Here is a 15828-nt window from a genome sequence, read left to right on the forward strand (position 1 = left end):
GGGCGGGAGAGGACAGAACCAAGTTCTAGAATGGGACTATATGTGGACAAGTCCACCAGATGTTAAGAAGCGTACTCTACTGACCACAGTTCTACCAACAACTCAAAGAAGATGTAGGGAACATTTTGGAGAGTACCATCTGGAATACAGTTTGCAAGCAGTTTCCTTGATTTGCGTGGAAATAGAGCTAGTGGCAATCCCCTCTCCAACCTTCCCTCTACTAGTTCCGCTCATGACGGCTCTGAGAATCAAAGGTAATGTTGATCAGCCAATTATAAATGGAAGATATCATACCTTTAGAGAGCGGGGGCATAGTCATTCAAAAAAGGTGAGGACCCGTAGGGTATCCGCAGAGGGAAGGGACATGAGAAAGTGACGTGGAAAAATTTAAAGAAGAGGTGGCAGAAGGGTATATTTTTTTTTGTATATCAGAGAGAGAGGTCCAGACATTGCATAGACAGGTCATGAGTCACCCTGATTCTGGCTCGAATCCACTTTGTGAAGTGAGGGGATGAGTGGGCAGGAGAGAAATTTGGGTTATTCCATAGTGGCACCAAAGGGGGAATAAATAGGGGAGAACAATTAGAATCGGGGCTTGCACAAGTCCCAGATAGATAAACAGAACTTAAGGGAGGAGAGAGAGTTAGCCGTGAGAGGTCAATCAACATTGGGGAGGCCCCAAAGCGAAGACAAGGAGTCGACTTTAACAAAGTGTGTCTCCAGGTCCACCCAAGCAATGGTATGGTAGGGGGCATAGCTGGCCGCCACTTAGCTCAAATGAGATACAAAATAATAGAGCATGACCTCTGAGGATCCCCACCTCACGGATTCTAGGCTTTTGAAGGACTGTCAGGGAGATTCTGGGAGTCTTACTGTTCCAGATAACTTTCAGGAAGGAGGATTGCAACTCTTTAAACACTGTGTCGAGGACCTTAACAGGGAGGGTCTGGAACAGATATAGGATTTTGGGAAGCAGGTTCATCTTGATAGCGATTATCCATCCTCCCCAGCCACAAAATGATCTATCCCTCCTGTGTATTTTGATATCGACCCCTCGTGTATTTTTTTTTTCAACAATATTTCAAGTGTTGTTACCCATTTTCAAAATCAATAAACTTACATGTACAATTAACTTATTGCATGCTTTATAGGCACATCAGGAGGAACTTTTATTCCAGCAATGAAACTTTTGCATATCAACACTTTCAACATATCTAGAATAGTAAAACCACTATAGCGAAGGGTATAAAAATAACTCTGTTGTCCACATTTTATATACATGAAGGTAACAAATTGAAAGACCTGAGGCGCGGAGAGACCAAGAGAAAAGAGTGTAAATGTACACATTCTCCTATATCTCATTTGGAGGGTCCTGAAGAAACATTCTAGTTTTCCCTGTTTATTTTGATACTGACCCCATCTATTTTGATACGGACCCCCCCATGTGTTTTGATTCTGCCCCCCCCCCCATCTATTTTATTACTGACCCCCGTCTATTTTGATACTGACCCCCCATCTATTTTGATACTAACCCCCCCATCTATTTTGATACTGACCCCCCATGTATTTTGATACTGACCCCCCCCCCCCAATGTATTTTGATACTGACCTCCCATGTATGTTTTTAATTGAATATCAGTTTAATTACATATCTTATTCAATCCGGCTCATGCAACAAAAGGTGATCTGGCTAGGATAAGACACACTAATATATGACCCCTCCATGTATTTTGATACTGACCTCCTGCGTATTTTGATGCTGGCCCCCCACTTATTTTGATGCTGACCCCTCCCCGTGTATTTTGATACTGACCCCCCGTGTATTTTGATACTGTCCCCCCGCGTATTTTGATACTGACCCCCCGCGTATTTTGATACTGACCCCACCGTATATTTTGATACTGACCCCCCCCCCACCCCCCATGTATGTTTTCTATTGAATATCAGTTTCATTACACATCTTATTTAATCCGGCTCATACAACAAAGGTGATCTGGCTAGGATAAGACACACTAATATATGCCGTTACTCCTGCCTTCTCTTGAAAAAAATCACACAATGAGATTTGTTAAAATCAGTTTATTACAAAAGGAAATGATGCAGGATTTATTACATTTAATTAGCAAATTTTTCTTTTCTTGAGAGTACAAACTGTAATACATGTCTACACCCAACAATGCTCTGCATTCCCTGCTCATTAATACCCTGAGACTTGTTGCAGTCCACAGGTATTGCTGTACATGTTCATATCCCATGCTGCTATTTGTGTCAGGTGTCTGTACAGTGGTAACTGGCACCTACTTTATATTACAAGTAATCCAGTAGGAGGCAAACATGGCTCTATCATCTACAGCCACCATGCCAAAGCTAATCCATCCATGATACTCTGTTCTGCATTCACGGATGCATTGTAGAGATACAGAAATATATTTCTGTTATCATACACACATACAATACTATATGTATATATACACATTATTTTATCTTTATATACATCCTTCTGTTATATACAAATACACACCGCTGTGTATGTACATATATGTATTATATATGTCTATAAATAAGCATTGATTTGTACATACATATACATAAGACATGGCATTTATATAATTACATTATAGTTCTGTGCCGGTAGAGCCAACCTGTACATCCAAAGCAAGAAATTATTGGCACCAGAGCTGCTGTTGTGCAGCAACGTCATTTAACTACCTGAAGATGTTGAGAGTTGTAGTTCAGTAACAGGCTAAAAGTGCTAAAGGTTGTATGATACATTTGCAGTTATACGTAGTCAGGTAATCTTAATTCTTTATACACAGGTAAGTATAACCCAAACTATGTACGCTGCTCACAAAGTCCTTTATGTACAGATCTACATAGTTCTGTGTAGACATACACATTGGTCAGTGAATGTACAGTATATGTATTTCTGCATATACATCTACTCATAGATCGGATGGCTTACATGCACACCTTGCTCTGCATAGAACACAGATACAATATTCTGCAAAGTTCTGTTTACCTGCAGTCATGACAGCCGACAACACCGTAAGACGCTGGCGGCCTCTTCTCCTTCATCTTCCACTTGAGATTTTAGCCGTAGTATTGGGGGGTCCCCGCTGGTATGTGTGTAATAGACAGGCGCACCGTTAGAGCACCATGTTGGTGTTCCGGGATCGCTAGAGTAGTCTATGTTTCCAGATCCGAGCAGGTCGCTAGTACTCCTGGCCAGGTGCCTTCCCTGCTTGGAGGCCATCCTCTGTCTCTTCAGCTCGGAAAGAGTAAGTGGGGTCTGGTCCAGGATGCCAGTCCATAAAGGGCTTTGTGAGTAAGAGGTCAGGGAGTGATTGTTACTACCATTAGTTAGTGGGGTAGGGATTGGTGAATCAGTAATGGTTTGGGAACAATAGAAAGGCGGGATTGGAGAGCAGAAACCATTCCGGAACTGGCTATCTGTAAAGTTTTCTTGAGTTGCCAAGACTGAGTTTGGATCCACAGTTTCTCTCTGTAAAAATATACATAAGAATTAAGTGACTAATATCATCATACCCATCACCTATTTATATAGCGCCACTAATTCCGCAGCGCTGTACAGAGAACTCCCTCACATCAACCCCTGCCCCATTGGGGCTTACAGTCTAAATTCCCTAATATACACACACACACAGACTAAGGTCCATTTAAAAGCAGCCAATTAACCTACTAGTATATTTTTGGAGTGTGGGAGGAAACCAGAGCACCTGGAGGAAACCCACGCAAACACAGGGAGAACATACAAACTCCACACAGATAAGGCCATGGTTGGGAATCGAACTCATGAACCCAGAAGTGCTAACTGCTAAGCCACTGGGCTGCTCACAATATACTCATATGACTTATTAACAAAACCAGAGTCCCCACATCTCTCAACTCACCGGTATTCACAGAAACAGGTTTGTGTGCTTGTCTATAGACCTGATCAAGGTAGAATTGTGAGACATGTTTAGTATCCCAATGTACTCCTGGGGCTAGATTTACTAAACCGTGGGTTTGAAAAAGTGGAGATGTTGCCTATAGCAACCAATCAGATTCTAGTTATCATTTATTTAGTGCATTCTACAAAGCTAGACTCTGGTTGCTAAAGGCAACATCTCAGCTTTTTCAAACCCGCAGTTTAGTATATATACCACCTGCAGTTAAACAAGTGGACCTGTCCAGTGGCACTAGCCTGAAGCCCAGGGCAGAAAGGGGCCCCACAACCTGCCCATTTAAACTTAGTGGTTAAGTATGACCTGGGCAAGAAATAAAGTGACTTGGGGCAAGGTGCTTGTATGAATACACTTGTTCCAGTGAACTTGCAGAGATTTTCGAGCAGGTTATTGCAATTACTTAGAGCATTAGGCTTGCTGCGTACATTAATACATGACTCAGGGTAGATATTTAAGAATGAAGAACATCTCAGGCGATCAGGCATGAGAAGACCATGCCCTGGCATCCAATGCACACCATCACACATTTGTGTAAGCACACAAAAATATGTTGCTCAGCCCAATGTTATCACAAAGAGTTTCATAATTCACTGGAATGTTCACAATTCTGTCTAGCTACTGATCCAGTACAGTAGTAGAGCTGGAAAGCTGGTTGGCTGAGGTCGTGCAAAACATTTTACCAAACGTTTGGGAAGCCAGAGCAGTTTGCTGATACACTCATGTACCCCAGCGCTTCTGGAAACTCCAAAATAATATAGGAAATGACGGTGAAAGTAAGGGGCCGGAGATGCATTGTCTTCAAGAGGGCCCATGGGGATCTCCCATCCTGAGTGATAAAGGACATATGACCCTATGTCAACCACAAGGACTTAAGCAGAAGTGGCTTTCAGGGGGAAATATGCAGATTTAACAACATGAACCAGATTTCAAAAAGGCTAAAAAAAACAGCATCAGGTTTTATAGGTAACTTTTCATTTTTTTTCATGAGGCCCAAACCAGTATCCCCCCCTCTACCCTCTGTAAAATAGAGGGATATAAGACATAAGGGTAAATTTATCAAGCTGCAGGTTTGAAAAAGTGGAGATGTTGCCTATAGCAACCAATCAGATTCTAGTTATTTATTTAGTACATTCTGCAAAATGACAGCTAGAATCTGATTGGTTGCTATAGGCAACATCTCCACTTTTTCAAACCCGCAGTTTGATAAATTTACCCCACAATCTCAGAGCTTCATGACCTGTATAAAATCACTATATATAGAGTGTGGGTGGTATACTTTAATATGATCACTGAACTGCTTATATCATTATATTTCATAGTGTGGGGTGCATTATTCTTATATACACACATACATACACACTACAAAAAAAACTGATTATTGTCAATATAATATTCACTTTCATTACTGTAAGTAACAATGGAGCTTGCTATATATGGAATAATGCAGTGCATTTCAGGCCTCAGAAGGAATCTATGAAATGCACGCAGACTACAGAAAGTTCTGACTAGTTACAATAGTTCAGACCTTTGGAGAAAAACTCCTATATATTGTTTGTTCATACATTTATTTTTATTTCCGGCTTGGTCTTTACCCGTTGTATGTCAGGGCTGCTCTCCTCCTCCTCTTGCATCCCCTCAGTGTCTTCTGCGGAAACCATGCACTGCCACACTACGGCCTCCTTCTCATATTCCCGCCTGTACATGTTTGTCCTCTCTGACAAGCTGGCACGCCGTACCACCTTCCTGCGAGAGAAACTGACTGTCAGCGTTTGGATTTCATGTTAATAAAAGCCATTTAAACTGGCGACATGCTGTATTCACAAAATTAAATTGACAGTATTACTAGGTTTTACCACATACTGAGGGGTTATTTACCAACATTGCTGAAGGGTGCTGCGAGTTTTCACTCTAATTTCCACACCACGGGCACGTACTATGGATAATTTGGTTAGAAGCCTTATACATTTTTAAGGGAGGGGGAGGGGTGCTTAAGCATAGCCCTGCCCCTCCTTCATTCTCATTGGTGGGTCCGCCCCCTCCTTCACTTTGATTGGTGGCTAAGTAACAGACAGCGGATGATATCCAGCATCTCCGATTCTGTTTAAAATATAATTAGAGCCACCGGGCAGGATCCTCTGCCTTACTCTCGGCTATCTAGCAGTAAGTAGTGCTTTGCTAGGGGAGGGTGGGGGGCTGTGCATTGTCCTTATAGCCCCCCCTTCCACCCTGAATCTGCCACTGGAAGCCAGTACGTTTTTGGACGATGGTTGGAAATCATAGGTAGAGCATACAAACTCCTCACAAACAGCATGCAGTAGCAAATGACAGCTATGGTGTTAGTGCAGATTTGCACCTTTGAGCTTTAAGCTATTTAATTTATGAATACTTTATATGTCTGTCATGTTTATGAAGTCTAACTGGTGCACACAGAAACCTGTTTTTTAGAGGTCCCACAGATAATGCATTTACAAACAAGAGCTTCATAATGAAGATCATGGAACAGTCAAAGGAAATCTTAGAAAATGTTACTAAAAAGCACCAATCAGGGATATAAGAACATATATATAAGAGACTTGCCTAGCTCACAACTGTAATTGAAGCTAAGGGGGGTGGTGGTGATGTTTCAATTGCCGGCTATGTGGCGTGTGGGCGAAATCTCCGCCGTAAAGTGTCTCACGGACGTTCTGGAGACACTTTGCGACTAATTGAATTCCCTACAAACAGTGCTTATACCAGTGGATTCCAAACATTTTCAGTTCAAGGCACCCTTAGGTTGTCCAAAATTTTTTCAAGGCACCCCTAAGCCAAAATTATTACCAAGTAGTCCCCCGCCTTACTTACCACTGGTCCTGGCCGAGGCACCCCTGTGAGATCACTGAGGCACCCCAGGGAGCCTAGGCGCACAGTTTGGGGACCACTGGCTTATACAAAGTATTAAAGCAAAACGGGTAGATATTTATAAAAAGAGTAGTGGTCTATTTTTTATTGCAATTAATTAAGAAAAAGAGCATTTTGTGTTGCTGGCTGATAAGAATTCCCAAATACATCCATGTTGATTCCACTATGTAAAGAAAATGTTAAAAACTCCAAAGGTTGAATACTTTGTATAGCCAATGTACTTATTCTGCAGTAAAAGGGAAGACGTAGTTTAAATAATATGAAAAGATAATATATAGGTATAGGATATTAGGTGAATAATTGTTGATATTGGATAATAACATCACACACAGACAATATACTTGAGTGTCCTTCTACAGCCACTGTGAAGAGCTCTGCTAAACAATTCACTGAGGAGGGTAGTGTGGGGAAAGGGAGTAGTCATTAGTAAATGTATTTTTAATGTAATTTAATATATTTTTGCCTCCGTGTGCAAAATTATGGAAACAAACTTTTATCTGCAAAACTCAAGCCCAAGGTATTCTAGATAATTGGATAATAGATCCCATAACTGTGTAACAGTAAAAAGAAAGCACGAACAGCTATAACAATTCATAAAACACATTAACCCCTTGAAGACCACTTGTGTTTTATCCCATATGACCAGCTCAATGTTCGTTTTCAGAGGGAATACAGTTACTATTTACTAGCCTAATTTTACTAAGTTTTTTTTTTCTTCAGGATAAATTTTAAATGTATTTTTTTTTTTTTATTTATGGGCAATGGAAGTAAACAAACATTGTGAAAAAATAACTTCTATGTGCATGCCCTCACTGTAGTTTGATGGCAGGTGACTGCCAGAGCAACTCATGTACAACACTAAACTCCCCGTTATTTTATAAAGCAGAATTTGCGTTTGAAAGTTGGATGATTGTCCAAGTCAAACTGTGGCCAAAAGTGTTTTGATTGGTTGTCTGTCACAAGCATAGTGGAGTGAACCTTAGCAATGTTTATCTGGTCATTTTACAGATGTTTCCATCAAAGATCTCTTCCTTTATTGAAGTTCTAAGTAAGTAGCTCTTCTTGATGATAAAATAGGTTTTGCATATACATTGTACTAGCTAAAATATACACGCAATTTTAAAACATGGTTAACCAGCGACATCCTCTCATAACAGGATGTTGGTTTGTTTATCTGACACTTGTTTTCAGCCAAGACACTAAATATTGTAAGCCTGAAAAATAGATAACTAGTAAATGGAACTATTCACACTCTGTCTGGTTTTCCTGTAAGACACATGGCATTCTTTGAAGATCAGGGCAAGCGATGGAAAAAATATCTATCCACAACACAAGTACCATCTCTCACGCCATTATGACTGAGGAAATGAGTATTATTTAAATGATGACTAAACCACAAATTGAAACACTTTGTTCACTTTTACACTAACAGTGTAGGTATGTTAAAGAGTATTACTTACCCATTATACTACAGACAGCTAAAAATATCTCCTTCCACATCTTTAGGACAGTGGGCCTGATTCATTAATTATCTTAACTTAAGAAACTTCTTATTTCAGTCTCCTGGACAAAACCATGTTACAATGCAAGGGGTGCAAATTAGTATTCTGTTTTGCACATATGTTAAATACTGACTGTTTTTTCATGTAGCACACAAATATCAACTTTAAATTTCAGTGTACAAATAAGCTATCAAGTATTTGTGTGCTACATAAATAAACAGTCAGTATTTAACTTATGTGCAAAACAGAATACTAAATTTGCACCCCTTGCATTGTAACATGGTTTTGTCCAGGAGACTGAAATAAGAAGTTTCTCAAATTAAGATCCTTAATGGATCAGCTCAGTGTTCTGATCTCAAATGGGTGATAATTCTGGAGGCGATTTAATTATCGAGACATTACTGGTCCTGCCCCTATTTTTAAATCAACCAATGTACAAAGTGCATTTCTGCACTGCAGGTCTGCCAAGCTGTCACTCCTGCTCTGCCTGTTTAGAGAACCACCTGCCTACTGACATGGCAATCTGCTGCAGAGGAGTGTGAGAGAGCATGGCAGCCCCCTTTTTACACCCAAAATCTGTATTTCTCTTTATATATTTATTAACAGTTATTTCTAAAAACACCTCCATATTATGAAGCACTTCCCCAAAATTCAGACACCCAGTTATTATTATTATGAGAGCTGTAATCATGACTTTTAATACTGACCCATGACTTCCAGTGCTGGAGCTCCTGCGGCTTAGAGATGACTTGTTTTTCTGCTGAGACTTCATAATGAGGTCATGTTTGTGCTTCAGCTCCAGGAGCAAAGAACGAAGCTCATCATCCTCACATAGATCTGGGGACAGAAGTATAGATACTGATGACTGGCAGAGGCTGTGGGGGCACCTGCACACATAAAACATTCTGGTGTAGATTCTAGGAATGACATAACAATGGTGTAACAAGTGTGATGAGAAACCATAACATATTTCTACTATGTCAGCCACGATTGATGTGTTATTTTATGTTTGTGGAACCTGATCATACCTCCTGGACTAACCACAGAAGTATATTCTCATCTCCTGGACTACAATACACGTTTCCTGCAGCTTCTGCTGGAATTAGACCAGTATCTACTATGAACGTTGCTTTTACAGAATCTTCTTTTTAAAAGAATCTTCTTTTATTCTATTAGGAACTGCCCTACAGCTACATAGCTCTATATCATATTCTACACTGAGTATATATTTAATCCTACATACATAGCATAAGTTATTATCTTATGTATAGATCTTGAATGATATAAAATACAGTGTATCATGACAAATGCTCAGGTGCCTAGATGATTTCGTGAACCTTCACTTGTGAGAGCAGGCCCTGTCACTCTTACAGTAGAGATTGGTTCAGAGAACCTTGATTTCCCTGAACATTAAATAGGTGAGTGGGTCAGACGAAGATGCCCAAGCTTGCTCTGCATACGGTATACTGAAGACAGCAGTGGAAGACCTGACTCACCAAGAGGAGTTTCCTCCAAGGAAGTCTTGCTGCTTAAACTGGCACCATGTGAGACCAAAATCTCAGCCACGTAGATCTGCAAAAGATACCAATATGGAGGAAGGTGATCAAAAACATAGGACAAGAATGTAAAAAAATAGATAAAATGCACCAGAGATATACCAGAGGTATCTTCAAGCCATAACGATGGCAAGCTTTCAAATAATGTCACAGTCTAAACAGATCTTACCTGACCCCAAAAGGATGCAGCGTGCAGAGGTTCCCATGAGTCCGAATCTTTCACATCCACGTGAGCCCCATTTTCCAGCAGTGTCTCTGTCACTTCTGCGTATCCCCGAGAGGCTGCAATATGGAGCTGTAGAGTAAAAACAGAGCTTGTATCATAGTCTGTTCTAGTAAATACAATGCAGTGCACCGCCCCTAGGGCAGTGTTGGCTAACCTGTGACACTCCAGGTGTTGTGAAACTACAAGTCCCAGCATGCTTTGCCAATATAAAGCAGCTTATTGCTGGAAGGGTATGCTGGGACTTGTAGTTTCACAACACCTGGAGTGTCACAGGTTAGCCAACACTGCTCTAGGGGATTATTAATAATTGGTATGTTGATGTCTGTTCTTGTACAAGATCAGAAAGCTATGAAATGCACATGCTACACTACATACCATCATTATAATTATTTTACACGCACACCCAGCCACACATAACTCCCAATATTGTTTTTTCTATTTTAAAACATAAGGAGATGCTCATTACTTATTTTCATTTAAATTTACATCCTTCAATTTACAATAAGATGATTTGCAAACAGTGTTATTGATTTTTCCCAAAGCTGGTTCTCTGCAAACTCAGCTGCAAGTGCTGCATCAGTGTTGTCACAATGTAAAATAATCTAAGGGGTAAGTGTATCAATCAGTGCTGGGCTTTGCCTTTAATAAAACTGCAGCATTAAAATATTCAAATATACTCTCATCACTTGTCCGGAGTTACAACTAAAACACAAATTCAACAACAGACCAGACCAGGACAAAAAAATAACTTATTGTTGCCTGGTGCGAAATTGTTATAGTTAAGTGTAAGGTAAGAAACTTTGTGTGGTTGTGTGCAAGTGTTTTTATTGTTTGTGTATGTGCTCAGGGCTGGCCCATGCCCGTCGGGCACCTCTCTTCCCCTAGGCGCTGGGCAGATTTTCAAGAGTGTTGCATTGGGCTGTGACATCATAGCCAGTGCCACACTTTCAGCCCAATACTACGTGGAGGAGCAGCAGCTAGGTGCTCCACAGGGAATGAAGCTTCTGGTTCCTGCCCCAACATGCCAGCACCTGGCACTCAGTAATGAAAATAAAGACGCTGGGTGAGTGACATCAGCGTATAGGTGCCCCCTATCTCTGGTGCTCTAGACAACTGCCTAGGTTTGCCTCGTGATAGCGCCACCATGTATGCAGGATAGTATAACTACTGGTTGTTCTGCTGTCTGGATATTAAAAAAAGTTTTATCTACGTATGTTTGCAAGGCAATAAGAGTTGTTTCAGACAAGAGGGTAAATCGAATCAAGCTGCGGGTTTGATAAAGTGGAGATGTTGTCTATATCAACAAATCAGATTCTAGCTCTCATTTTGTAGATTGTATTAAATAAATGATAACTAGAATCCGATTGGTTGATATAGGTAACATCTCCGATTTCTCAAACCCCAGCTTGATAAATTTACCCCAAGTTGTTTGTCTTGATAAGTCCATAGAGATTTATTTATTATTATAATTTATTTGTATATTGCCAACATTACACATAGCTTTCCAGAGAATACTGAATCATTTACATCCATCCCTGCCCCATTGGAATTTACAGTCTAAATTCCCTAACAAAGAAACACACACACGGATACACTTTAGTAACCTTTCAGTATGTTTTTGGACTGTGGGAGGAAACTGGAGCACTCAGAGTCCCAGAGAACATACATACTTCACAAAGTGGCCCCAGCACTGTGAGACAGCAATGCGAACCACTGTGGCACACACTGCCTAGTAAAATAAGTAAGGGTCAATTACAAGCACGTAGAAACGTGTCCCTGCAGATCATTTGCTCATGTACCTATTTTTGCAGAAATGCACTTGTTATTCTAGAATTCACGAGGCTTTGTGCATCAATATTGCTGCATTTATGGGGGGGGAGAGGGGAGAGAGCAATCCCTTTGTTCTACTTCCACCCGCTAACAAAGGGACACACCCTTAATGGTGCTCTCAATCCCCTACAATGTCATTTAAATATCCTATCCAGAAAAACTAAATCTTGTTTTTGCATTTTGATGCAATATAAGGCACAGCATATGTGCATATATATGCACATATGCTGCATAATGGACCTCATTTAGAGTCGGACGCAAAATCCGTTTAAGAAGTGTAGGAGTGGGAGTGTTCCGCAGCTTGGTAGGGTATTCCGAGTGGCAAGCAACCCCAGTTGCGTCCCACTCTTAATACCCTACCGAGCTGCCAGCAGTTCCTGCAGCCAACACTTGCGCCACATAATTCCTGCCGCACAGCTTTAGCCTTGTTTTAATGTGTGTTGCGTCTGCGCCTCTCTGTGACTAGGATGTATTTACATGATCACGCCTTCACAATTTTGCGTTCCTCCCATTCTCTCGTAGTGAGCCGCAAGCTGTCGCAAGTGTTAATTACGTCCAAGATGCAGGCGGATATGGTGCTTGCTGCACATGCGTGATAAGTGTTTTTTTGTGGGATGCGCCTAAAACGGACTTTGCGTCCGACTCTAAATGAGGTCCAATATGTGCATCCAGCGCACATAACTAGGGACACCCGGTTCTACACAGCTCCTCCCACCAGAGGACGCTACATTTTGCACCCCTGCAGGTGCTGTCATCTTGGCCCATAAACCCAGGTGCTTACCTGCTAAAAAGGGCACATTCACCCTAAAAAAGGAGAATTTAAAAAAAATGACATTTACCCTGCAGGAAGGCATTTTTACTGTTTCACGAGCATGAATTGCAGGATGCATTGTTACAAACAATGTTACAAATGACATGTTTCCCCCAATAAACAAGCACTAGCTCTCAATCCCTCTACCCACTGTGGGAGTGTAGTGGGAGGCAGTGGCTGGGCTATCTCTCCGTGACACTAAATCCAGCGCATGTAATATTGCACAACCAAATATCTCACCAGAGTAGCCCCCTGGCTGTCTGTTCTGTTCAGGTCCTGTCCGGCTTCTACCAGTACTCTGATGTCATTTAGCATGTGATACTCTGGAGCCTGTCGAGCCTCATTAACCATTTCTTGCGTGATGCCTAGCGAGGGAGGAGGACATAGATTAGGTGCAATCCTAAGTAAATCACTGGGGTTAAGACACATTGCCCCATGGTATAATCATTAACCGAGAGTTATTAGTGAGGAACATTCTGAGGTAGAGAAAGGGATTCTGCTTCACCTTTGTAGGTCATACAGCTCTCTATGACGTTCAGTGTAGCTTCATTCTCACACAAGTCGTACACCATGTTTCCATCTGCATTTACTGCCAGCAAGTCTGCACCACTGGAGAAGGAGGAGAATCACAATGAAACACAGTGTTAGTCAATGTTAGTGATTAGCTATTCCTACTTACTAACTGTTTATCAGTCTTGTGGAACGTCGACAACATTACAGTGTTTGATGTGCAGCTGGGTACACACTACGGGGTTTTCAAACAATTATTGTGCCAAACACATGATAAACGACTGTCAGTTCCGATATTGCATCAGTGTGTACGGGCTCCCACGATCATGTTTGATCGTGCCAAAGCACATCGTATCGTTTGATTTGATTTTATAAACTGACTACAAATGACGATCAATGATGTCATGCAAATGTGGAAGTGTGCGCGCACTAACCACCAGCAGTGTAGGCAGATATCTATAGAGTGAGTAGAGTCACAATCTTTTCAGCAGATGGTTATGAGAGATGAAGAGCACAGATATGAAGGTAAATCATGTAGGTGTGCACACATGAATCTACATGCTCATCTGGACTTTCAGTCATTGGTAAAATCGTTACAGGAATCGTATCTGCAGTAATTTTCTGTAGTGTGTGCCCAGCTTACCTGCCAACATTACAAAATGCTAAATGGGGATAAAATACGCCCCTGAATTGATTTGCCCAAGCCACATCCAGACCCAAACAAACCACACTCACATTATCTAAAGTTCAATAAGAGAATCAGGACAGTCCTGCAAAAACAGGTACTGTTGGGAGGTATGGTAAAAAGAATTACACACTCTACCTATATCAATATGACATAGGATCAGCCAACCTTTAATATTATTTTTCCTACTGCATACACTGGAAATGTGTTCCAAGCACCTACTACTCTTTCAATAGTATAATGGATTTTAACATTACTTGTAAGCATCCAACCACCAAGATAATAATGCCACTTCCTGAATAATGTTGAGGAGAACATTAATGCATTTACAATGTTTCAGTTGTGCTTCCGCAATGCAGCGATATATAATAATAAGGAACGGTGTGTTAAGTGTCGCTATGTATTATAGATATCCTTATCCATAGTGCAAACACCAATCCGGATTCATGTTTTTTACAATCTAGTTTGGCTTTTAGAGTTTAATAATATATATTTTGTATATACAAAACACACACACATATATATATCTATATATATATATCTATCTATATATATATATATATATATATATCTATATATCTATCTATCTATATATATATATATATATATATCTATATATCTATCTATCTATCTATATATATATATATACATACATAAATAATGCATAAGGGGCCTGATTCATTAAGGTACGTAAATGCAGATACGTGCCATATTTTGTGTGCAATTGCTATGTACATGCACTGAAACAGATTATACGCCAGTGAATCCAGCAACATCCAATTCATCTTCAAACAAAAAAATGACACTTACAACAGCCTAAACACTGGACGGGGAGGGGACTGGGAGCGTGCATGTACAATGTACAGTAAGGACGTGCCAAGAATGAGTGCATGCATCTAGTACAGATGCTCTATCTACTTAAATGTATGGCTACCGCAGTTCTTATAATAAGTATCTGAGTCCATGTAATAAACCCTGCATGTGTAACATACTTATGTATAAGCATTTACGATGTATGATCCTGAATGAATATAGCACATTTATTATTATTATGCTTTAATGTAATCTTGTAAATTCCGTCATTTAATTCCGATATGTATGCGATTGTTTTTCTTTTTGTTGTTTAGTATGTTTATATCTTAAAAAATTTCAATAAAAATACTGGATTTAAAAAAAAAAAAAAAAAAGAATGAGTGCATGCACATTAGTCCGGTTCAAGCTCTGGGCATCTTTGATGTATGTGATTTTTAGCCGTATCACTTGCAACAGCTACAGGTTAGGTGTAAGTGCCCACTGATCGTGATGACGGCTGGGTATGTACGCCAGAACATGTGTTTGCAATTAAGAGCAAATGTAAAAATGCATTTTATGTACAGTAGACATTAATAACATCCTGAAAAATGTATTTCATGTATAAATAAAATGAAAAATGTTTTTTCTTCTTCAAATATTTGTTATTATTTATTATATTACTAACAGGTGTTAATGTATTTAATTATTTTTTTTATGAGCGTTTATATTGTACATATGCATTGTGCGTATCCTGCAGTGTGTTGTGTCTGTCTGCATATGGCAAGTGCCCTATAGGCAGACTGTACTTACACCCATATTCACCTGGAAACTACAACTTCAGGTGTATTAATGGTACGGACATTCCCGGTTCTGTAACAAGAGTTACAGCAACACCTCTACTCCGAGTGCAAGTGTACTAATATTACTGTCGGCGTACACAGGCGCATCTTTATGTGCTGCCGGACTGTTTAATCAATCGAGTTTACTGCAAGTAAGTTTTTTAAACATTCAGAATCAATACTTTGGAGGTGACATGAACATTCCGAGTAAACA

General features: G+C 40.3%; 1 protein-coding gene across 2 annotated transcripts in view; it reads right to left on the minus strand.

Moving 5' to 3' along the window:
• Positions 1-2064: 2064 nt before the first annotated feature.
• The window catches only part of PPP1R16B (protein phosphatase 1 regulatory subunit 16B), a 35293-nt gene continuing 21529 nt past the window's right edge, over positions 2065-15828 (minus strand). The window contains exons 5-11 of one of the 2 annotated variants that reach the window (XM_075177583.1): positions 13294-13397; positions 13029-13153; positions 10091-10216; positions 9862-9937; positions 9073-9202; positions 5528-5708; positions 2065-3502 (exon numbers count right to left, since the gene is read on the minus strand). In XM_075177583.1, the coding sequence (XP_075033684.1) occupies positions 3026-3502; positions 5528-5708; positions 9073-9202; positions 9862-9937; positions 10091-10216; positions 13029-13153; positions 13294-13397 (1219 nt within the window). In that variant the 3' untranslated portion in view covers positions 2065-3025. The remainder of the gene's footprint in view (positions 3503-5527; positions 5709-9072; positions 9203-9861; positions 9938-10090; positions 10217-13028; positions 13154-13293; positions 13398-15828) is intronic. The other variant, XM_075177584.1, reaches the window with a different exon arrangement.

Source organism: Mixophyes fleayi, chromosome 6, assembly GCF_038048845.1.
Source record: "Mixophyes fleayi isolate aMixFle1 chromosome 6, aMixFle1.hap1, whole genome shotgun sequence".
Lineage (NCBI taxonomy): Eukaryota > Metazoa > Chordata > Amphibia > Anura > Limnodynastidae > Mixophyes > Mixophyes fleayi.